General features: G+C 43.9%; 1 protein-coding gene across 6 annotated transcripts in view; it reads right to left on the bottom strand.

Moving 5' to 3' along the window:
* Positions 1-25158, bottom strand: part of TTC28 (tetratricopeptide repeat domain 28) — a 700618-nt gene that overhangs the window by 50497 nt on the left and 624963 nt on the right. For all 6 annotated transcript variants that reach the window (XM_009438072.5, XM_001172489.6, XM_054675651.2 and 3 more), the window contains one exon: positions 1557-1697. In XM_009438072.5, coding sequence (XP_009436347.1) covers positions 1557-1697 — 141 coding nt within the window. The remainder of the gene's footprint in view (positions 1-1556; positions 1698-25158) is intronic.

Here is a 25158-nt window from a genome sequence, read left to right on the forward strand (position 1 = left end):
ATAGGCACACAGACGTCTCATCCCTTCCAAAGTTTCTCCACCCACGTTAAGAATTTAAGTTTAGCACTATTCTTCCCACTTTACTCCAAACAACAGAAACCCACCAGTTGTTCAGTGCCTTCCACACATTAAGCCGGTCAGTGTGTTATTTATACATTGGCTCCTTTATTCCCACATTACAGGAACCCTGCAGGGTAAGAAGCCATCCCCATTTCACAGATGACGAGACTGAGGCTGACAGAGGTGAAACTGCCTCCCTAGTGTCCTACAGCTCGTGAGTGGCAAGGCCAGAGGCTGCACTCTGAGCTCTTCACACTCTAGTTTATCACCACAGTTTGCATCACCTGGCGGAGGTAAGTGTCACCTGCCTTCACTGGCTGAGAAGTTGGCAGAGCAAGAACATGTGTCCAGGCCCAATCCCAGGCCTCCGCAAACCTGGCTGCATCCCTACATGAAACCAAAAGCCATGAGGGACACCTGTGAAGGTGGCTGGGAAGAAGGAACTAAGGGTGAACTAGCTTGAAGTTTTGGCCTCCTTACAACCAGGCTGCCAGCTCCTACATCCCCTGCCCTTGGCTCCCTTCCCACTCAACTCAGCCCTGGGAAAGTCAACACACATTTGTCACCCTGACAGCACAATAATGAGAGGAAACCAGGGCCTGGAGTAGGAACAGACAGGGCGCACAATGCCCTGCACAGCAGGGCTGCCAAGCAGAGGCTGCCTCCCACCCAGTGCACAGTCACTTCCTGCCTGTGTTCTAGGGTCAACCAGCTGCCCTTTAAAGGCAGGCCTTCAGGCTGTGGCAGGGACCTAGGGAGTCTGTGATATCTTTCCAAAGAGGTCTATCAAAATGTACCCCTAGGTTGTTGCCAGGCAACCAAACAACAGTGGGACAGGTGTCCCTCAACCCCAACCGCCTGCCCTGTTTATCCGGACCCAGCTCGGGTATCACTCCTTAGAAAAAGATGAAGGGGTGTGCTGGCTTGGAAATTTCAAACTCGATTCATCTTAAAGCCATTAAGGCCTATTTGGTCAAGTGACAGGGAACTGAGGTCTTGGCACAGACGGGTGAGCCTGGGTCTGGATGAGTGCATTCCTAGGCCCAGTTTCTCCCTCCAACAGCACTAGCATTCTCACTCTCCCTGACCTCCCCGAATCTCAGGCCAGGAAGTCAGTGCAGGTACCTGGCCCAGGAGTTACCTGCAGAAGCTAGCAAAGAAGTATGTGAAGTTGCTCTGGCTTCTGCCTGATGTTTGGAAAGTCAGCTCTGAGGCTATGTGAAGAAGCAGCCAACTGTCCCCTAGGACTCCTATCCCAGCCAAATGAGGATTGTCACGTCAAGCCTGTCACTGTTTTCTCGCTTGAGCTGGAGATGCTGCTGTGAAGCAGAGGCCCTGACGGGCATGGGGCTGTGGAAGCATCATGCTTGCTGCTGCAAATGCATGACATGAGCCAGAAGTCTAACCAGCTGGAAGGAGCATCCACTGAAAGCACATTATCTGTGCTCAGAGCACCCTGCCCTGCACTGGGCCTGGGGAAAGTGCCCCACGCTCACCTGTTAAAGAGGTTATTGCGGCGAACCATCCGCAGAAAGCCAGTGGGGTCAGTGACTGAGTTGAGTTTGTTGTTCATCTCTTCAAATTGCTGGTCCATAATGTCTCCCGCTTCACTCTCTGTCTCACTGCTGGCACAGGCCCTGCAGGAAAAATTGCAGAAAAAGCCAATCAGAGAAAGGAAGCGCTGAGCTATGGAAGTCAGCTCTGAGGTCCTATGCCATTCTGTCACCAAACGAACCTCTAGTACCGTTGTCTCCAGATGACAGCATCACCCCACTCCCTCCTCAGTGTCCCTGAGGCCCTCTTCCTGAACTTCTTTTGTCCACTGCTTCTCAAGATGAACTCTGGTTGGTTGTTTATGGGCTGTCACCCCCGACTCTGCTGTGAACTCTCTACAGGCAGGAGCTGTGTCTGAATAAGAACTGTATTCCCAGCACCTAGCTTATGTATGACAGACTAGATGAGGTGCTGTCTGTTATGGGCTGGTCAGGCACTCTTCCCAGCGTACAGCTGAGGCAAGTGCAGCTGTGAGGCAGTCCTCCCTGCACAAGCTGCAGTCCAGTCCATTCCAGAAACAGTAACTAAATACCTACATTGTGTTGGGTACTGTCCTAGGCAAGGGGGACATGCAGCCTAAAATGGCATTTTCCAGATGAGGAGACAAACATGCTGACAAGTGGTTGCAATGCTAGCAGGGCAGGCACCGCTGGAAACGCAAACTTGAGAACTGCCGCTGATTTGGCCCATTTTTGAAGCTCAGCATGAGGAGGGGACCATTTTTGAATTAATAAATTCATATTTCCTCTATGACAGACTTTAACAGAACATCCCACAATCTGTTTTAAGTAAACAGAAATACACAGGAGTACCTTGATTCATCAGCATGATTAAAATGGCAAAAGGCTTATTAAATGTAAAAGCCATGCACTGTGTGCCCTGATGACACACGGACAGCCAGGCCAGGGCAAATGTGTCTGTGGGAGTGCCGCCAGCCTGCAGCCATCCTCCTCCATGCCACACCATGCCTCCCAACCAACTGAGGCTCACAAAGGCACATCTCTATGTTGAGCCCTCACCTATCCTAGGCATCAGGACCACATTCAGACTTTGCGGAGATGCTTACTGATACCTCGCCCCCAGATAACTCTAAGCCCACAGGAAAACTACTTTCAGACCTTCCTACTAAGGACTGGTGTGAAGAAGTGGAGGGCACCAGGGCACTGCAGGCAGCAGACAGAGTTGCAAGCCCCTCATGTGCTAGGCAGGTGGGACTCTGGAAAGGGGCAGACCTCCTGTCGCTGAGAGGAAGAGGAATAAGGCTTGGTGCATAGAGATTTGGGTTTAGGACAAACATGACCCACTTCAAATGGCCAAGCTGGCGACACCTGTGACAGAGAAGGGAAATAAGCCCCTCATTCTGGGGGCCAAATGAGACATGGCACGTAAAGCTGCTATGCAAACTTGAATGCTCTATGTGAACACCAACCATGGTGTGATGGCTAAATTTATGTCAACGTGACTGGGCTGCAGGGTGCCCAGATATTTGGTTAAACATTATTTGGGATGTGTTTGTGAGGGCATTTCTAGATGAGATTACCATTTAAGCTTGCAGACTGAGTAAAGTACACTGCCCTCCCCAGTGTGAGTGGGCCTCATCTGCTTATCCATTGAAGGCCTGGATAGAGCAAAAAAGTAGAGAAAGAGAAAATTTGCTCTTTCTGCACTGTCACCAACCTAAGGCATCAATCTTTTGCCTTCAGGCTTGGACTTGAACTGAAACTTACCCTACTGGCTTTCCTGGGTCTCCAGCTTGCTGTGGCAGACCCTGGGGCTTCTCAGCCTCCACAACCACATGAACCAATTCCTTATAATAAGTTTCCTTTATCTCTTTATAAAAATAAATAAATAAATATACAAGCACATCCTATTTATATCTACTTAGTGTGTGTATATATATATATATATATAATATATATATAGTGTGAGTGTGTGTGTGTGTTTGTGTGTGTGTTTGTATATATATATCTTTTATTGGTTCTGTTTCTCTGGAAAACCCAGATAAAAACATCTAGTAATTACCTCAGAACCACATTGATGACTGGTAAAGTCCTGGCTATTAGCCTGCTTTTCTTCCCAGCCTTCACAGTCTGGAAATGGCTCTTTAAACACAGCGCAGTACCTGGCATGCAGCAGGTATGCAATGGGGAATTGCTGAATGAATGAATGACCTATGCTGGAGAGAATTTTATAATGTGCAAAGTATTTTTATACAGATTTAATTTTATCTCTATGACAACTCTGTGAGGTAGCTCTTATTATCTCTACCTTATATCTAAGGTGACAGAGGTTTGGAGAAGCCAAGGAACTGGGCTAAAGAGTACTAGGTGGTAGAGCTGGGTCTGAGTCCAGCTCAGATCTGTGGCACTCACTGACCTCCCTCCCCCTCCCCCTAAAAGGCTCTAAGCTTCTCACAGACTCTATGCTTCTCTCCTAGGGTTTGACTTCAACAGGCAGGGGCTGAATACAGGAATTAGGAGAAACCAGGAAACTTCTAGCATCGAAACAAATCACCAAGCTCCCATCATGCTGGAGAGCTTTTATTCCTCTCACTGCCTCATGGATGTCAGCTGAACAGGCAAGCAGGTGAAGGCTTGAAAGGCTCCTTTGGGAGCTGAAGGCCCTTCACAGAGACCCTGGTAAATATTACTCAACAAGCTCCTCTGTCCAGGGACACGTTTATCATCTGAATGCAACTGCCTGCTTGGAGCTGAGAAATCGGCTTGTCATTCAGCCTTTGCAAAGGGGAGAAAATTGCCTGGGACCGGTATCAGCCTCCATTATCTTGCAGTTCTGTTCTTACTGTCAGCCACAGACTGAGCCCTCAGTATCTCCTGCTTAATGGGGTTGTTTCCTATTTCCTGACCCTTCAAAGTATTAACACCGAAGGGAACAACAAACAGGCGATGTCATAGATAAAGGAATCTCCCATTTACAAAACAAGCCTCATATCTATATAGTAGGAGTCCCTAGTGCCTTGCCACCAATCCTCACAGCACACTCACTCTCCTGCACCCATTTCTCTGAGTGACTTTCTAGAGATGGCACATCTGGTCACCATAGGCCCTGATTCAATTCACATTGCTTCAACAATGATTACTGGGTAGGACCCATGTGTAAGAACTACAGCGGCTAAACAGATGAGGGTCACATTATAGCTGCCTTCAAGGCTCTTACTATCTGGTATGACTAGTATCCTTTAGTTCTCCCTTCTTACTAGCCAATCCCTTTTACTCCAATCTCTACTAGAGTTAACAATTCTTTATCTTAAACTATCTCTGTTCAAATTATTGTGTGGTTTCTTATTCTTGTTTTGATACTGACTGATACATACTGTATGTTAATTTAAAAAACAAAATAAATCCTACTATTCCCAAATCCTGGGAGGAAGTCAGGAAAGTAAGATAAGCTTTGGTGCCCCTCACTCATTCATGTGGTCATTAGGCTGCCCAACCCTCAGAAACTCACTGTGCAACCAGTACATCCCAGACACTCAGCTGGGGCTGGGATTACTCAAAGGAGGAACACGTCCGCCCTAAGAAGCTGCTAGATATGCACATAATCTCTGCAACATGAAAAATAAATTATTACATAGTAGTACATGTATGTATATAGAAAGACTGAATGGACAATCATTACAGGATGAGCAGGGGAGACAGCAAGAAAAGAAAGAGAGGAGAAGGGAATGAAATATGAGAATGTGAATAAACAAACAGTGGCTGTGCAGAAAGAGCCCCTAAAGCATTTAGTCTCATGGCCTGATTTTAGCCACTACTCTGATGGCCATGATCTGAAACGGAGAAGAAACAATAGAGACACACTGGCTTTGCAGACAAAACTGGTGGTCATAGCTCAGCAGAGGATAACTCAAGGGAGAGAGGGCCCATGAGCTGGGTGGCAAGGCAGGAAGAGTGGAAAAGGAGGGCACTCCTGGCACACCAGCTGCTCAGGACTGGCAAGCTAGGGAGGCACCAAAAGCTAAGATTCCGCCTGTCTTCTTCGCAGTCTGCTTACGTTCCACTCCTGTCTACCCAGCTCTGGACCCTTGGCCCTGTCTACCTGTCTTGCCCTCCAGACTTGGCCACACGATCGATTTCTCCTTCCCTTGTGGCTCTCTGGACCTGAGGATTCTGGCTCAGACATCCTTCATGGGCCCTTTCTACTCCTGGACTCTGGAGGGTAAAAGAGGACTCTGTTCTTGTTCCAGGGGCCTGACTTGGCACTTGCCCATCAGCCAGAGTCCTGGCTGGACCCTGCCCTAGTCTTCTGTCTGGAGTTAGGTAGAAGGTTGAGATCTGGATTATTACGGTCATGAAGAACAGTGAGGGCAAAAGGTCAAAGTCAGTACAAGCTGGCCTAAGCAGCGGGCAGCAAGGTATACCTCCTGGCGAGGGCTGAGAGGGGAGCTGGAGAGAGGGAGCAGTCCAGAGGCAGGCAGTAGCTGCTTCATGGTACCCACCTGCCCTGCCAGCATCTGTTCCAGGGATCCTGTGAGAAGCCCAGATCCTGCCTGCTCTGGGGAATATAAATCATGCCGTCACCAGAGGCAGGCTCCGAAATGCTGTTCATACGCAGCTTTCCCCAGAGAGATGGAAATGGCTCATGAATCAAGCACCTTGGAGCTGTGCCAGAGCTCATCCTGTTCTTGGGGACAGGGTTTGGCAAGAGGCTCCAGATAGGATTTTCATTTGCAAGCATGGCCACCTGATCTCTCCAAGAACATTCTTGCTCTCTGTCATTCCCCTGACAGTTGCAACTGAAGCTCCACAAGGCACACTTTTATTTATGTCTCAACATCCTTTTACTAACCCACTGTGTCTCCATTCCCCACCCCCCTCCAGGCTTCTTGTGCACTGATAACCAGTTATTTGCCAAAGACCAACCAATTGCAACCCTGAAGCTGAAAACGACAGGCGAGAAACTCCATCTTCAGTTTCCTGTGCACAGGGCAGTGAGATAGCTCCTACACCGCTGGCCCCATGCCCAGTGGAAACAGATCAAAGGCAGCAAAGCGCTCCTTCTTTCAAAGCAAGGATCTTTTTGCAATTGGTAAAACTTCAGAAAGCAAGCGTTAGTGAATTTGCAGCCACTGCCTATAATCATTTTGTGCCTTCTGATTCTGAAAGGCCAGGTCTAACTCTGCCAGCACCCTATGTTGCGGATTCTACAACCAGGAAGCAGAGGGTATCCTGGGGATCTGAAAAGGTGCACAGATGACAATACCATGGGCACTTACTAGGTTTTGCATGGGCCGGTCTGCCAATAGCTGAAAAGGCCCACCCATTTTTCCCAGTAGCCACTTAGCAAGAGTGCCAGAAAATGAAGACATGAGACTTTGGGAACTCTAGATTTCTGAGACCTTTGAAACTTTCCCATGTGACTTACTTACCAGTTCCTGTCTATTTTTTCTTACTGACAATTAGTAAACTTTTAAGACGAAAAGAGTCTGGGCTAAAGAAAAACAGCAGAGGTTGCAATCTTAGTCTCTGATAAAACAGACTTTAAACCAACAAAGATCAAAAGAGACAAAGAAGGCCACTACAAAAATGGTAAAGGGATCAAGTCAACAAGAAGAGCTGACTCTCCTAAATATATATGCACCCAATACAGGAGCATCCAGATTCACACAGCAAGTCCTTAGAGACCTACAAAGAGACTTAGACTTCCAGTGTCAATAATAATGGGAGACTTTAACACCTCTCTGTCGATATTAGACAGATCAACGAGACAGAAGGTTAACAAGGATATCCAGGACATGAACTCAGCTCTGGACCAAGTGGACCTAATAGACATCTACAGAACTCTCCACCCCAAATCAACAGAATATACATTCTTCTCAGAATCACATCGGACTTATTCTAAAATTGAATAATAAAATAAAATAAAATTGATTTACTACAAAATCGTTAGTAAAACACTCCTCAGCAAATGTAAAATAACAGAAATCACAACAAACTGTCTCTCACACCACAGTGCAATCAAATTAGAACTCAGGATTAATAAACTCACTCAAAACCGGACAACTACATGGAAACTGAACAACCTGCTCCTGAATGACTACTGGGTACATAACAAAATGAAGGCAGAAATAAAGACGTTCTTTGAAACCAATGAGAACAAAGACACAACATACCATAATCTCTGGGACACATTTAAAGCAGTGTGTAGAGGGAAATTTATAGCACTAAATGCCCACAAGAGAAAGCAGGAGAGATCTAAAATTGACACCCTAACATCACAATTGAAAGAACTAGAGAAGCAAGAGCAAACACGTTCAAAAACTAGCAGAAGGCAAGAAGTAACTAAGATCAGAGCAGAACTGAAGGAGATAGAGACATAAAAAACCCTTTAAAAAATCAAGGAATCCAGGAGTTGGTTTTTTGGAAAGATCAACAAAATTGATAGACCACTAGCAAGACTAATAAAGAATAAAAGAGAGAAGAATCACATAGACGCAATAAAAAATGATAAAGGGGATATCACCACTGATCCCACAGAAATACAAACTACCATCAGAGAATACTATAAACACCTCTACGCAAATAAACTAGAAAATCTAGAAGAAATGGATAAATTCCTCGACACATACACCCTCCCAAGACTAAACCAGGAAGAAGTTGAATCTCTGAATAGACCAATAACAGGCTCTGAAATTGAGGCAATAATTAATAGCTTACCAACCAAAAAAAGTCCAGGACCAGATGGATTCACAGCCGAATTCTACCAGAGTCATAAGGAGGAGCTGGTACCATTCCTTCTGAAACTATTCCAATCAACAGAAAAAGAGGCAATCCTCCCTAACTCATTTTATGAGGCCAGCATCATCCTGATACCAAAGCCTGGCAGAGACACAACAAAAAAAGAGAATTTTAGGCCAATATCCCTGATGAACATCAATGCGAAAATCCTCAATAAAATACTGGCAAACCGAATCCAGCAGCACATAAAAAAGCTTATCCACCACGATCAAGTCAGCTTCATCCCTGGGATGCAGGGCTGGTTCAATGTAGGCAAATCAATAAATGTAATCTATTACATAAATAGAACCAATGACAAAAACCACGATTACCTCAATAGATGCATGAAAGGCCTTTGACAAAATTCAACAGCCCTTCATGCTAAAAACTCTCAATAAACTAGGTATTGATGGAATGTATATCAAAATAATAAGAGCTATTTATCACAAACCCACAGCCAATACCATACCGAATGGGCAAAAACTGTAAGCATTCCCTTTGAAAACCGGCACAAGAAAAGGATGCCCTCTGTCACCACTCCTATTCAATATAGTGTTGGAAGTTCTGGCTGGGGCAATCAGGGAAGAGAAAGAAATAAAGGGTATTCAATTAGGAAAAGAGGAAGTTAAATTGTCTCTGTTTGCAGATGACATGATTGTATATTTAGAAAACCCCATCGTCTCAGCCCAAAATTTCCTTAAGCTGATAAGCAACTTCAGCAAAGTCTTAGGATACAAAATCAATGTGCAAAAATCACAAGCATTCCTCGACACCAATAATAGACAAACAGCCAAATCTTGAGTGAATCCCCATTCACAATTACTACAAAGAGAATAAAATACCTAGAAATCCAGCCTACAAGGGATGTGAAGGACCTCTTCAAGGAAAACTACAAACCACTGCTCAACAAAATAAAAGAGGGCACAAACAAATGGAAGAACATTCCATGCTCATGGATAGGAAGAATCAATATCATGAAAATGGCCATACTGCCCAAGGTAGTTTATAGATTCAATGCTATCCCCATCAAGCTACCAATGACTTTCTTCACAGAATTGGAAAAAACTATTTTAAAGTTCATATGGAACCAAAAAAGAGCCTGCATTGCCAAGACAATCCTAAGCAAAAAGAACAAAGCTGGAGGCATCAAGCTACCTGACTTCAAACTATACTGCAAGGCTACGGTAACCAAAACAGCATGGTGCTGGTACCAAAACAGATATATAGACCAATGGAACAGAACAGAAGCCTCAGAAATAACACCACATATCTACAACCATCTGATCTTTGGCAAACCTGACAAAAACAAGCAATGGGGAAAGGATTCCCTATTTAATAAATGGTGCTGGGAAAACTGGCTAGCCATATGTAGAAAGCTGAAACTGGATCCCTTCCTTACACCGTATACAAAAATTAACTCCAGATGGATTTAAGACTTAAATGTAAGACGTAACACCATAAAAACCCTAGAAGAAAACCTAGGCAATATCATTGAGGACAGAGGCATGGGCAAAGACTTCATGCCTAAAACACCAAAAGCAATGGCAACAAAAGCCAAAATTGACAAATGGGATCTAATTAAACTAAAGAGCTTCTGCACAGCAAAAGAAACTATCATCAGAGTGAACAGGTAACCTACAAAATGGGAGAAAATCTTTGCAATCTACACATGTGACAAAAGGTTAATATCCAGAATCTACAAAGAAGTCAAACAAATTTACAAGAAAAAAAAAAACCCATCGAAAAGTGGGCAAAAGATATAAACAGACACTTCTCAAAAGAAAACATTTATACAGCCAACAGACATATGAAAAAATGCTCATCATCACTGGTCATTAGAAAAATGCAAATCAAAACCACAATGAGATACCATCTTATGCCAGTTAGAATGGCGATCATTAAAAAGTCAGGAAACAACAGGTGCTGGAGGGGATGTGGAGAAATAGGAACGCTTTTACACTGTTGGTGGGAGTGTAAATTAGTTCAACCATTGTGGAAGACAGTGTGGCGATTCCTCAAGGATCTAGAACTAGAAATACCATTTGACCCAGCCATCCCATTACTGGGTATATACCTAAGGGATTATAAATCATGCTACTATAAAGACACATGCACACGTATTTTTATTGCAGCACTATTCACAGTAGAAAAACTTGGAACCAACCCTAATGTCCAACAATGATAGACTGGATTAAGAAAATGTGGCACATATACACCATGGAATACTATGCAGACATAAAAAAAGGATGAGTTCATAACCTTTGCAGGGACTTGGATGAAGCTGGAACCATCATTCTAAGCAAACTATCGCAAGGACAAAAAACCAAACACCACACATTTTCACTCATAGGTTGGAGTTGAACAATGAGAACACATGGACACAGGGCAGGGAACATCATACACTGGGGCTTGTCAGGGGGTGGGGGACTGGAGGAGGGAGAGCATTAGGAGAAATACCTAATGTAAATGATGAGTTGATGGGTGCAGCAAACCAACAGGGTTGTATACCTATGTAACAAACCTGCACGTTGTGCACATGTACCCTAGAACTTAAATTAAAAAAAAAAGAAAAGAGCCTGGGCTTCCTTTTAGGGATAGCAAAGAAAGGCTGGGAGACATCCTACTCTATGGGCTGCCTCACATAGGAGAAGAACCCAAGAAACAGAGAAGCGATGTGAGTCTTTAAATCAGGAATACAGGCTACACGTTGGGGATGAGGAGAAGGGGCAGTGTAGTAGACAGCTTTGGAGCAAGCTCTGACCATAAACATTCTACTTCTAGAAACTGCCTCCCTGGGCCAGGCACAGTGGCTCATGCCTGTAATTCCAACACTTTGGGAGGCCAAGGCAGGTGGATTACGAGGTCAGGAGTTCAAGACCAGCCTGGCCAAAATGGCAAAACCCTGTTTCTACTAAAAATACAAAAATTAGCCAGGCGTGGTGGTGGGCACCTGTAATCCCAGCTACTCGGGAGGCTGAGGCAGAGAACTGCTTGAACCCGGGAGGCAGAGGTTGCAGTGAGCCAAGATCACACCACCGCACTCCAGCCTGCGTAACAGAGTAAGACTCCGTCTCAAAAAAAAAAAAAAAAAAAAAAAAAAAAAAAAAGAAAAGAAATTGCCTCCCTGATTCACAGGGTCACATATGGTGACCATCCTTCCTGCACTGGTGATTGTATCAGACGTGTATTACTGCCCTAAGCTTGGCCTGTCAGATTCCTTTCCCCAAAATTTGTGCATTGGAATTCAGGGGAGCTGAATGTAACTTCCTGTGGCTAGTTCTATAGGCTGTGGGTGAGCACAGGAGCCATCCAAGGTGGCTATTTTCCCACTCTGGGATTAGGAGCAGAGAGCAGTTTGCACCTCCAGCTGCAAACTGGAGGTCTGCAGCGGGAGGTGCCAAATGAAGCAGCTGAGCAGTGATGAGAACCAGACTGCCTCCCACAGCCCAGGGGTTCCCACAGCTTTCCTTTAGTGTTCCAAGTTTGCCCTTGGATTTCATGGGACTCCTCACCCATATAACCTTATTAAAAATCCCCCTCTTTGGATTAAGCAAGGTTTGGGGAGGATTGCTGTTGGGGGAGAGGATGGGCAGGGCGGAGATGTGTCCTCAGGGACCTGTGTGTCCTTACTGCCCAAAGCCACAGCTCTCTAATTGCTCTGGCATCATTCAAACTTATGGGCACGTTGGAGAGTCAGTGGGTAGACAGAGTATGAGCTGCACACCAGAGCAAGATGTGCTAGAACCATCCATGAGGGCAGAGACAAGTGAAAGCCATTCTTCTCAGAAAATTCCTCCCAGTGGGCCCAATATCATGCCAGAGAAAATGTGGTACCGCCAGCACCGTCTCTGAAGTCAGATCCACTGGTTCAAACCCACTGTAGGGGCTAGCAGTGGGGGCCCTTCCAGCATTTGCTGTTGACACTGCCAGGAGCTAAGAACAGTTTCTCATCAGAAGGTCAGTCACTATCATACATTGACTGGTCTCTCTGGAAATGCTTATATTTGAATGAGGCTAGATTTAATTCTTTTCTCTTCTTGTACATCACTTTAGAAATTGCTTTTCTCTGTATCCTCTCAAGTCTGTAATTTATACTATTATCTAACAGCTGTAATTTATAGAACAAACCTTCTGTTGGTCGGAAGGCAAACGATACATTAACCTGCCGAGAATCTATACACACATGAACACAAAACACACCTATGAACAATCGATGAATTCTGTGTGCTTTGCTAAACTGATAAAAGTCCTCTTCCAAAATGCTTTCTTAAGAGCATCTTCTTTTCTTTTTTTTTTATTATTATTATACTTTAAAGGTTTTAGAGTACATGTGCACAACGTGCAGGTTAGTTACATATGTATACATGTGCCATGTTGGTGTGCTGCACCCATTAACTCGTCATTTAGCATTAGGTATATCTCCTAATGCTCTCCCTCCCCGCTCCCCCCCAACCCACAACAGTCCCCGGTATGTGATGTTCCCCTTCCTGCGTCCATGTGTTCTCATTGTTCAATTCCCACCTATGAGTGAGAACATGTGGTGTTTGGTTGAATTTTCTTAAAAAAACAAAGCCTTCTGGCCTCTGGGATACAGAACAATTGTGCATTTTTAACTCAGAAGCATTTTTTGTACACATCCTTTTTATCTCATGGCCTGGAATTATCTAGTCTATACTTAAGTGTTAAAGGAGAAATACAGGTTTTCCCCTAGCTTTTCTTTGTTAAAGGAGAAATACAGGTTTTCCCCTAGCTTTTCGTTTTTCAGTAAACACAGTGATCAAATACATAAATAGGTTTCACTTCCGTTAGCTCAATAGCCTGTGTGTATGAATACACAATGACTGTAATCGATTGGAAGGCCCCATTACTTGTCTTATTTTTGAAATCTTTGCCGAGAAAGTGTTAGCAGTGGAGTTTTCCCCTGATGATGTGGCTCTCAAACCCTCTCCTCCACCAATTAGGTTTAATCACATCGATAAGGCTCAACTCAACCAATATGAATGCTGTCTAGTACAGGTTGAGTATCCTTATCTGAAACGCTTGGGACCAGATGTATTTTGAATTTTTGATCTTTTTGGATTTTGGAATATTTACCAGCTGAGCATCCCAAATTCAAAAACCTGAAATCTGACATGCTCCAATGAGCATTTCCTCTGAGCATCATGTTGACGCTGTGAAAGTTTTGGATTCTGGAGCATTTTGGATTTTTGAATTTGGGATTCAACCTGTAGTAGAAAGAGCCCAAGGCCTGGAGTCTAGGATACATTCCTTCTGGACATCACCTATGGCACTCAGGGGAAGCAAACCTTTCTTCTTCATAGGTAAAATAGAGATAATAATAGGATTAATGAAATAATGTCAGTGTATATAGCACCTATCACATAGAACCTGGCACCTGCTAGGTGCTCAGTAAACTCAATGGACATTTTTCTTTTTTGAATTCTGTGAATGTGTTTTACCTAAGAATTAGACACGTGCAGACTCACATATACAGACATATCCAATAAAGAGTCATCCCGGCCAGGTGCAGTGACTCATGCCTGTAATCCCAGCACTTTGGGAGGCCAAGGCAGGCAGATCACTTGAGGTCAGGAGTTCAAGACCAGCCTGGCCAACATGGTGAAACCTTGTCTCTACTAAAAATACAAAAATTAGCCGGGTGTGGTGGTGCATGTCTGTGATCCCAGTTACTCTGGAGGCTAAGGCAGGAGAATCACTTGAATGCAGGAGGCGGAGCTGGAGGTTGCAGTGAGCCGAGAAGGCACCACTGTACTTCAGCCTGGGCGACAGAGCAAGGCTCTGTCTCAAAAACAAAAAGAAAGTCATCCCAACTATAAAGAACTGTTTTGAGACCCAGGCAAGAGCATACATGAAAGTTCTTTGTAAAAGGCAGACTATACAAATGAAAGTTGTTATTAAAAGTACTTAATGAAATTTTTAGCTGTACCAATATTTAGTAGCAATGTGTGTTGTCCTTAGTGAAAATGCCATAGGCTAGAAAAAACAGTGTGGTAACTTCATCTACTTTCTTTTAATTCTGAAAGTAAAATATACTTGTGGCAAATACAGTCACATGCCATTTAATAATAGGAACATGTTCTGAGAAACACATCATTAGGCAATTTCATCACTGTGTGAGCATCAGAGAGTGCACGTGCACAAACCTAGCTGAGACAGCCTACTACACACCTAAGCTACCAGCCTATTTCTCCTAGGCTACAAACCTTTACAGCATGTTATTGTACTGAATACCATAGGCAACTGTAACACAATGTTAAGTATTTGTGTATCTAAACATAGAAAAGGTACAGTATAATATGGTAGTGTAATCTCTTAGGATCACCATTGTGTATGACATTGTTGACCAAAACGTCATTATGTGGTACATGACTATTTAAAATTGATTCTAAAGGTAACCAAGCAAAAAAGTAAAAGCCCCTCTCTCCTCCCACAAAGTGAGCACTACTACAACTGTGTACATAGGCTGCCTGTATACATATGCTATCTACATGGCAATATATACACAGGATGCCTGTACACATAGGCTATACACACAGCAATATATACACAGGCTACCTGTACACATAGGCTATACACACAGCAATATATACACAGGCTGCATGATTGTTGTATGTGTGGATATACGTGCATGTGTGTTTGTTTATGTGTGTGCACCTCTTTAACGGAGGTGTCAATGCAATAAATATCAGATACAGGCACTCTGCCTCACCTCCCCATGTCCAGATGCACATAGGAAATGGCTTTGAGAACCTGTCTCAGGACTTTTGGGTCTCCACCTAGATCAGTGGTCAGAGACGGCCAGACAGAAGGGAATGAGGAAACTGGTGATTTCTTTGGAGAGAGTTACCACCATACAGTGAGTCCCCATCCCAGCCCCTTTCGGAGAGGAGTGAGGGGGCACCATGTTCCACCTCAAGCCTCACAGGAGGTGTTGTCATGGCACCTCACAGGGGATACCACTCAGAGAGCTTGGAAATGTGCACCCTGAAGTCAGGGGAGAGACATGCAGAACTGAAGCCTGACCCTTGCTGAGTGGAGTCTCACTGTCCCATCCTGCTTCTGCCCTGCCAGGAGGGTGAGGCTAGGGAGGGGATAGCCTATGCGCTAGAGTTCACTGGGGTCAGGGATACAAGAGTGCTTCCTGGGGACCAAATGTGACAGAGCAGGCAAAGCTCATCTTGAGTTCTGTCCTGTAAAGTCACCTGGAGAGGCCACAGAAGGTGCACAGCCAGAAGCCAAGGGCTGAGAAGAAAAGTGGAGGACTAGAAAGGCACCTACCTGGGTCCAGCAAGCCGCAGGGCCCCTCTAAAGCGCCCACAAAAAGCAAGGTTCCACTCTAACCATCTAACAGGCCCAAAGTTCGCAAAGCCATGTATCCAAGCAAGAATGATCCCGTCTCCCTCTATCCCCTTGCCATAGCATCAAGTGGGTGGCAGAGGAGGTGGGCCTGTCCCATTACTCTCAGCAGGCTTCCAGCCCAAAGCAGGCCCAGGTGAGTGTGATGCTCTCTTCTCCTTGGCAACAATGGAACAAACCCTGGCTGCTGCATATGACCATATTCAAGTGAAGAGGAAGAGGGATTTCAGTGGCCTCATAACTTAGTTGATAACAAGAGTATATCCTGGGCTCAGTTTTTTCTTCTGGTCCAGGAAATCATATTGCCGGTAGGCACGAAGGAAGGGAGGCAACCTTGTCCTCTTCCTGGATCCTTTCCTGGAATAAGCCTGTTGCTCAAAGTTGTGGAGAGAACTGCCCTGCTCCTTTCCACTCCTCAAAATGAGGCCTGCACTCAGAGCCACCATCCCGTGCAATAGGACTCTGGGGCAGGTAGCCATTCTTGTCAACCTAGGAGGTTTTTTTCTGCTTGGGTAAATCCATGCATAATGGGGTTCCTGACCTCTAAGAAGTGAAGGTGAGGAAGCTAAAGTGTCCAGAATGGAATGTACTCATTCACCCACATATCCTGGAGGCCCTGTAAAGTGCAAGATGCTATAAGAGATCCCACCAAGTGTCAGAGTCTCTGCCCTGGGAAGTTCTCAGCCCTGGACAGGAGCAGAATGCAGACAAACATGCCTCTAGCACAAGCCAGAAGCTAGCAAGTGTCTAATGCAGAGAGTCACAGAGCTTTGGGGTGGGAGATGTGCCACCTAGTTCAGGGAGACCCTTTATGTCCTCTCAAAGGCAGCAGCAATTAAGACGAGTTGAAGAATGAGCCAGGATTGGAGCAAGTTAGGATGGCAGTGTAGGATATCTGGGTCGGGGTGGGGCTAAGAAACAGCTAAAGCAAAACCACAGACGTGGCATTAAGATAAAAGACATAAATTCTTTCAAATTAATCTTCCAAGAACTAGCACATCGATTAGGCCTTAACTGCCTGAGTCCACATATGCTGTCCACCACCTAGAGGACAGTGCAGAGTCTGGTGTGAATACTGCTGTCATCTAACACCAGTCTAGCTTTCAAATCTTATCTCCCATCACTGCCTGAGACAAGCCTGCCCCATCTAAACCAAGCACTCTCCATTCCACAAACACACCTTGCAGTGGGCCACCTCCCTGCCTTGCCTAGGCCATTCTCTTGACCTAGACTCTCCCTTCTCCATCAACCCTGACCTGCCATGCATGTGAAAATTAAGCCTCTCCCTCCAAGACAAGCTCAAATGCCTTCCCCTCTAGAAAGCTTCCCCTGAACACCTGTGGCCAAAAGGGAGCTCTCCCTTCTCTGTGCACCTCCAGCAGCACCTACTAGGTGAATAACTCCTTAAGATCCAGACCATAAGGAGCCTTCAGTCTGCCCATCTTTGCCCCTGACTGCATGGACAGGTGTGGAGGCACGGACCCTGTCTCATGTCTCTGATCCTCATAAGGGCTAGCATCAGGCCTTGGCTACAGCAGAGCTCAGCACAGGCTGGGTGGCCGTATAAGGACTCCTGAAGGCCTCCTTGACCTCATCGCCTGCACCTGGGAGATGTGCCACAGGAGCAGCACACCACCTTCAGAACAGCTGCGAAATGGTTTTAAATCCCACCATACAGGTTAACTTCTGTCCCCTCCCAAGGAGAACCAAGTCGGTCACTGGAAAAATAAAATCGGCACCTTTAAGTAAACAGTGGCTTTGCAGCAACTGTAAAATGCCTTTCTTCCATTTCCTTTTTAGAGCCTTAAACTTCCTTCCTGTGAGGCGGCCAGAGAGAAGAGGAACTGTTACAGAAAGGAATTTAAAATTTTTTAAATTTTATTTTAGCAGGGGTGGTTTGGGGTCAGGTTTCTGGAGCAGCAGAGGACTAGTGCTCTAGGAGGCTGGTCCGAAATCCATGGCACCTGGCTATTCCTTCCCTTCCCCCAGCTGGCTGGGGACTGTATAAGGGGTCATGATGGCCCCACTGAACTTAATCATGGGGTGTGTGAGCACATACACATAATGTGAGGTGGTAAGCATATGCAGCTGTGAAGGTGGGGTGTCTACAGTGTGGTAAGGGCACAAGATATGTGTGTGTGAGGGGTGTGTGCAAGCACACTGGTGTGTGAGGGGGTGCAGTGGGCTTGGTACGTGAGAGCTGTGTATGGGTGTATGTTCATGAAGAGTGTGTATAGGAGCAAGGGCCTGTGGGGAAAAGCATTCTATCAGGTGAGTAGCTCTGGGCCCTTCCACTGGGCCTCTGAAACAAAGTACCCATTCTGATCTGGTAGGGCTCTCCAGTTCCAAACCTAAAGGGCAACAGAGTTGAGACACATTATTAATGACAGCTGAAGTCAATTACTGAGTGTCATGGTCCTACTTGCATATTACCATGAATCCTTATAGCTGGGACAGCTATAAGGGTACAGCTGGGAGGTAGATCTTATCTTTGCTAAAGATCCCTAAAGGGAGACTCAGAGGAGCTCAGGCACTTATCCAGGGTCCCACAGGTAATAAGCAGCAGAAGTAGGCCCCGGAGCCAGGTGAGCTTGAATCAGGCCTGTTCATTCCCCCGTCACCATCCCAGCCTCTGAGGGCTCAGAAGCTGCCTAATCCAGGGACACATTTTCTAAAGGCAATCAGGGGCTGAGAAGCTCAAAGTTCACAGAGGCATTTCCATTAGCACAGCCCTCTTTAGCAGCATCAGCTCCCATATGCTATGCATTCTTTTAAATTTCATTTGATTCTGTGTTCTTGTAGAAAACACAGGCTATTATAACTGAAAATGGTCTTCAAAGATCACCATGAGGTCCATTTCCCTTGTTCACTAAGAGCCAAGAAGGTCTCTGGAAAGAACATTTGCATATATTACGTACATGCTACATGTTACTTAGGAGCATTTATACATCAAGAGGTTTGAGACGCACGATGGCAGAGTGTGGGGAGTATGGGCATACATTTTACCAGCTGTTAGAGAGACCTGCCTGAGTCAGTGTTTAAAGATTTTTGTTTCCTACACATGCACTAATACAAGTTATATTAAAAAGCCAAATGACCCCTTTAACAAATGAAAAAGAGATGAGGGTTTAGGATAATGAGAATATTATAGCAAAACTCATACTGTGCCGCTTCTAATGGGAATCCTACAGCTAGACCTCCACATAATGCTTTGAGAATGCCCCCCTCAGAGTTGTTATAAATACAACAAACCCCAATATGTCATAATGAAAATGCATATTCTAATACAACATGATCTCCTTAATGAGGCAAACTGGAGGGGGTGTGTGGTAGCTTTATTTATAATCCTCTAAATTTAGGTAAATTGCACACATTTTAAATTTCTATACAAATAGTGTCACCAAGAGCTATCAAACTGAGTCTATTTGGTCTCGGTAAGAGACCACTTAACAGAGAAAGTCAGGGTGTAACCAAATGCTAGGCAACAACCGGGGGTAGGGAAGGTATTTTTCATATGGGATGTGGTCCTTAAAAGCTAGAAGTGACTTTTAAAATTATTCCCTATTCCCTAGATCTTTTGTAAAACCACCTAAAACTGAACAAGTCAGAGGGAGAGTGCGACTCCCAGGCTCCTGGCAGGAATCATGGAAAGCCTTTGCAATCCCCCATCTCTGATGTTTTTTGAACAGTCATATTTGTTATTGTCTAAATTGAACTTTGGGTGAAAATAGTTTCCTGTTTGCCTGCAGTATTTGTTTTCTGAGAGGATATTCAGAAACATCAGTTTTCTGAAACAAGTCAAAGTAATATAGGATTTCCTTTGTTAATATCAAAGTCTTTTACCTCTGGGATAGAGCCTGTTTTCTCTTTCTCTTTCTCTCAGCAAAGAACATTTCCTTCTCTCTCTAATTGGATTTCTACAAGGATCTGTTTCCCCTTCTCTCTACCAGATGCTCGAGATAGAGCACTGTACAGAAAGCTGCTGGCTGATGTCGTTCCTGTCTTTTTCTGCCACATTAACCCGGTAGGGGGTTTAACAGCCCGAGATTTTGAAAAGCTGTTGTCAAGTCATGAAAGCCCCCAAACACAACTTAAATGGTTATTAGCTAGTGGGAAACGTCCCCTGCATTCTAATCCTTCCATTTAAATAACAATAATAAAGAAAATAATAACAATAAGAGTAAACTCCATGGCTTCGAAGCCATGATTATACCCTACCACCCATCGTCCACACAGTCTACAGCGAATTTATATGGGGCCTAAGGGTGAAGTGTATGGCTTTTGGCTTGATGGGCACTTCTGATTTTGCAGCCAGCCAGCAGGGGTCGCCCAAGTCATCTAGCAGTTACATTGGAGCTTCCATGACATCCTGGATAATTCCTTTAAAAAATCCAAGGCACAGACAAAAGAGCCAAGGGGGTTCCTTGCTGTATTAAAAGCCCTGAAACACATGTATTTGCCAAATAGAAAGGTGCAGAATTAATTGGAGAAGAGATGGAATTTGTATTTCCAGTTCCCTTGGGGGTTTTATAATTAATAAATATTTGTTAAGTCTTTAACAAGTATAAAGTACCATATATGTGCGGAACAAAACAAGCTTTTGCTGGCATCAGAATGTGGTGCATTCTGTACTTGATCAAAAGACATAAAAGTTAAGAATAAGCAATGACAGCAGTGCCATATAGTGACCCTTTATCATGTGCCAGGCATTTCCTAAATTTCCTCACAATGACCCATCAAGGTAGATCCTACTATTATTCCTATTTCATAGATTTTTGTTAAAAGCCCCACAAAGCTCCGCAAGATTCAGTCACTTGCCCCAGGAAGCCCAGCCAGTAACTGGAAGAGCCCAGATTTAAACTGGGTTTTATAGCTAATACATCTTCTCAACTCCCAAACTGATGTTTTTTCTATAGCCCTATTGTATAGCCAGCATAACAAAATTTATGTATTCCTTATGCCAAGGATACTAAAGGAAATGCTACCACAGAAAAAAAGACCAGCCATTTTCAATAATAATTAATGAAGTACAAATTGTGTAGGTAATACAAAAAAACTGTGTTGGCTATGGGGCTTCTGAAATAATGTCTCGAGTGTTTTATTTCCTTATGTATATTCAATACTTTATAAAATGTCTACAGATGTGAAAATTATAGTAAATATGTTCTGCAGTCTTAATTACTAAATGATCACAAAGTAACTAAACAAGAGGTGGCAGGTTGCCCTGTGGCTTTATTCATCTCTTTCTGGAGAGCAGCAAAATCATAAAGTCTTCTCCGACACAACAGGTTTCTATGGTTACAAGAGACGTAAATATATTATATGTCCTGTGCGACATGAAAGGACCAGCCAGGCGCTGTGTGTGCAGCAGACCCCCAGAGGGAGAGCACTCATGTGGATGGCACTCCACAGCCAGCTAAATATTTGTTTCTAGGTTTACAACGGGGTAGAAGCAGGAATAAAAGCTGTTGGTGCTAGAGAACCTGTCTACATAGCTCAGCAAATGTATCGGCACGTTAGCAGTAAAGAAATGCAAAGAACGAAATGGCTTCTGCTTTGTCAGCCTTGAAAACCAGTCCTTAGTGAGCTGTGTGAGGGAGAGGCTTTGCCCATCATCCCTTCAGGATGCAGGATGGCCTGTTGTCTCCCACTGCTGGGCATCTGCACAGAATCTACATGATCCAAATTATTCTGTTGGTGGTTTATGTATTTTTTTAACCTTAAAGCAGCATAATCAGATAGTGGCTACTGAGAAATCAAATAAGAAAAGTAGTTTCCATTCAAGATAGGATAGGGTCAGAGACCTCTGTCTGAATCCAGGATTTACTATATGTATCATAAGAAGTGACAAATTACAATAATCTGCATCATTAAGACTGAAGATGGAATACTGGAAAATCCAAATTCAAAGAGCAAGGGAAATAACAGCTTAGATTTCTCCAGTTATTTTCATTGCATAAATTGTGAAGCAATGTTAAATGAAGAAATGCTGTTGTCCATTAAATAGAATCCCTGAAACCCTGAACTGTACCCTTTCCTTGTTTAATTCTGAAGTCTTTCACAGATCACCTGCCTTTGACTGCACATATTCCAGGAGCCCTGGAATCCAGAAAAGTAGTTACTGGGACAGCTACATTCCTCTTTTCTTTTTTTTAATCATTAGAGAAAGGGAAAACAAGGACAGGCTAAAAATCCCTAGGAAAGAAAGAAGCAATCTCTTCTGGAAAGACAGTATTTACCTGAAGAAACTGTTCATTGGTATCCTTTAGAGCAAAAAATAATGACTGTTCCTGGCCACTTTTGCTTTTAAGGTTTTTAAGAACACATTACACATTCTTATTTTAAATATAAATGCATCCTGATGTTTGTTAGCTAAAGGAAGACTTAAATAAATCCCTGACACACTTAGTGAGTCAGAGGGGGTGATCTGGGTTAGGAAAATAGAATAACAACCCCATATGGGGAAGAAAGGGCACAAATGCTGGGTATCTGACCCTCCTAGAGAGAAAGTAAGGAGCCTGGTTTCCTGCAGCTATCCTTCATGATCCAGAAATGTGGTGAAGGCAAGAATGGAGAGGGAATGATGAAATGGACCAAAGGGAAGACTGTGGTGATCCCAGGATGGTCCCGCATGCAGCAGATTGCTTGACGAAATGAGGCTGCCTAATGAGTAGCTTGGATTGATTTGAAGACATGGAAATACCAGGCTGAGGCAGTGCCAATGGTCCCTCCCGGGGTTTGGGTCATGTCAGCTGGCTGCTATGTATGCCAAACACAATGCAAAACCAATATTTCCAGGCTGAAATGTAGGGTTCCAAATGTGTCATTTGGGTTTCATTTTAAAATCAGGGTTTGAGCCATGTCTTTGGCCCAGATAAAAGGATAAGGAGGTCAGGACAAAAATCAAGGATAAGAGATGGGTGTTGCAAAGGACAGAGCAGAGAGGGAGTGGTGATGGCTTCCAACTCATCCACCCGCCATCTTGTCCCCTTTATGTAATGTGATAATCCTGATATACAGCCAATGCCCTCCCTGTGTGGGCTCCCCTCCACACATATCTGCTGCCATCTCCAATCCCCAGCTCATGTCACTCTACACCCTTGGAATGTTCCATCCTCTCTTTAGACAACCCACATCTTTCCCCATCAATAAACTCTGCTTAATATTTACCTCCTCCATGAAGGCAATCTCTCTGACTAATCCCAACTGGCTTTGAACACACAAATCCTTTTCATCTAACTTTTAGCATTCAAGGGTTTGGTTATATAAAATCAAAGATCATTTCCAGCTCTAAAATGTTATCCATAGTTTCACAGAATAGCTGAAAGAGCACCCACAGTAAAGAGAAGTTCCCTGTCTTTGAGTCCAGTGTGTTTCTGGAGTCACACCCTGCCGCAGATCAGGGTTGGGTTCACACTATTCCATCTGTTTGGATAAGTTCAGCAAGTCTGGCAGTATATGAGGGATGGGTAAAAGCAATGATAAATCAGTGTGTTTATTAGACAGTACTGAGTTAAAAAGCAGTGAAAAACAGGTAATGTCTATTCTTTCATTCACTCATCAAATATTTGCTGAGCCCCCATGCAGCGAAAAGATAGGGAGTAACAGACACAGTCCCCGCTCTGCTACGAGTCAAGAAAATACTGGGTAACAACTGAGCACAGGGATACTCAAAGCTACACTCTGAGTCCTCAATAACCTGTAGAACGATTAGTGGAAGAGCAAGATTGGTATACACAAATCAATACTTCTAAAGGAGCTCTATGTATGAGACAAAATGGGATAGAATGGAATGGCTAAAAGTGCTAAAAGTCTTTGAAACAAAGGAAAAAGATAGGTTGTTCTGAAGTTAAAGAAGTCAAGCCCCTTGAAGGACATCGAAGATTTAGATGAATAGAAGAAAAGAAGAAAAATAGACCTCCGCTTAATGTCTACCAAAGATTAAGGGCTGTGCTAGGAATCGCCCAGACACTATTTAGTGTTAAGGCTCACAACAACTCTACGAGGCAACGATCATAACCCCCATTTTATAGATGAGAAAAGTAGGTCTAAAGAATGTTAAACAACTTGTCCCAAATGACATAGCTAGTAAAGTGCAGGGCCAAGATTTGCCTCTAAGTTTAATGCTTTTTCATGCACTCACCTACCCCGCTCCCTTTCTCCCCATGACCATCATTAATCCATGCAAGGCCATCTATATCACCACCCATCTGTCACTCATACCGTCACCCCTAGGCCCTACTCACATTCCTTTCCCCCACTGGCCACCATTCTAATGTGTTTATTGTATAGCATTTTGCCTGAATTTCTCCCTCTAAATCTGTATATAGGTATTTTAATCATGTATATGATATCACCTTATATAGTTCATTCTTTATTATTTTTCCATGACACCCTATATTTTTAAGATCAATATGTACATGCTGTTTTATATATTTTCCCAAAATTTTACAGTGAAAAGTGAAACATACAGAAAAATTTAAATAATTTTATAGTGAATACCTATATTTTACTGCCTTGATTCTATCATTCGCTTTTTTTTCAGACATGGGGTCTCGCTATGTTGCCATGGCTGGAGTGCAGTGGCTATTCACTATTCACAGGCATGATCCTACTGCTGATCCGCACCAGAGTTCTCACCAGCTCTATTTCTGACCTGGGTCAGTTCACCCCTCCTCAGGCAACCTGGTGGCCCCTTGCTCTCAGGAGATCACCATATTGATGCTGAACTTAGGGCGGACACCTGATCAGCACAGCACCCTACAGCCCACAGCTCCTGGGCTCAAGTGGTCCTCCTGCCTCAGTCTCCTGAGTGACTGGGAATACAGGCCCATTATCAGTAACATTTTAATAAAATTGCTTTATCACATACCTGTCCAAGTAGTTTACCCTCTTTCCATTCATCAACTCATTTTGTGTTTGGATGTAATTCAATGTAAATTACAGGCTTCAATTAAGGTTCCCTTAAATACTTCAGAAGGCAATTATTAGCCATAATACATTTGTTTATGGTTTTTAATATAAAATTTATATACAATAAAAAATATAAATAACTACATAAAATGAATTGCACAAATCTTAATGTACATTAAGGAAGTTTGGACAAAGCCATGCACTTGTGTTCATAACTCTATCAAGATTTAGAGCATTACTTTCATCCCAGAAAGTTCCTTCATGATCCTTCCCAGTTAATTTTTGCCCCAGCCCTGGAGGCAAATCGTCTGATTCTCTTCCACCAGAGATTAATTAGGCTTGTTCTAGAACTTCACATAAATGGAATCATATGGTATATGCTCTTCTGGGTAAGGTTCCTTTCAATTAACAAAGTATTTTTCGGATTCATCCATGTTGCTGTTCGTATTTACAGCTTGTTACTTTTTACTGGTGGGTACCATGCCATTGTATAACCATAGCACAGATGAGTCATTCT

This window comes from Pan troglodytes, chromosome 23 (assembly GCF_028858775.2).
Source record: "Pan troglodytes isolate AG18354 chromosome 23, NHGRI_mPanTro3-v2.0_pri, whole genome shotgun sequence".
Taxonomy (NCBI): Eukaryota; Metazoa; Chordata; class Mammalia; order Primates; family Hominidae; genus Pan; species Pan troglodytes.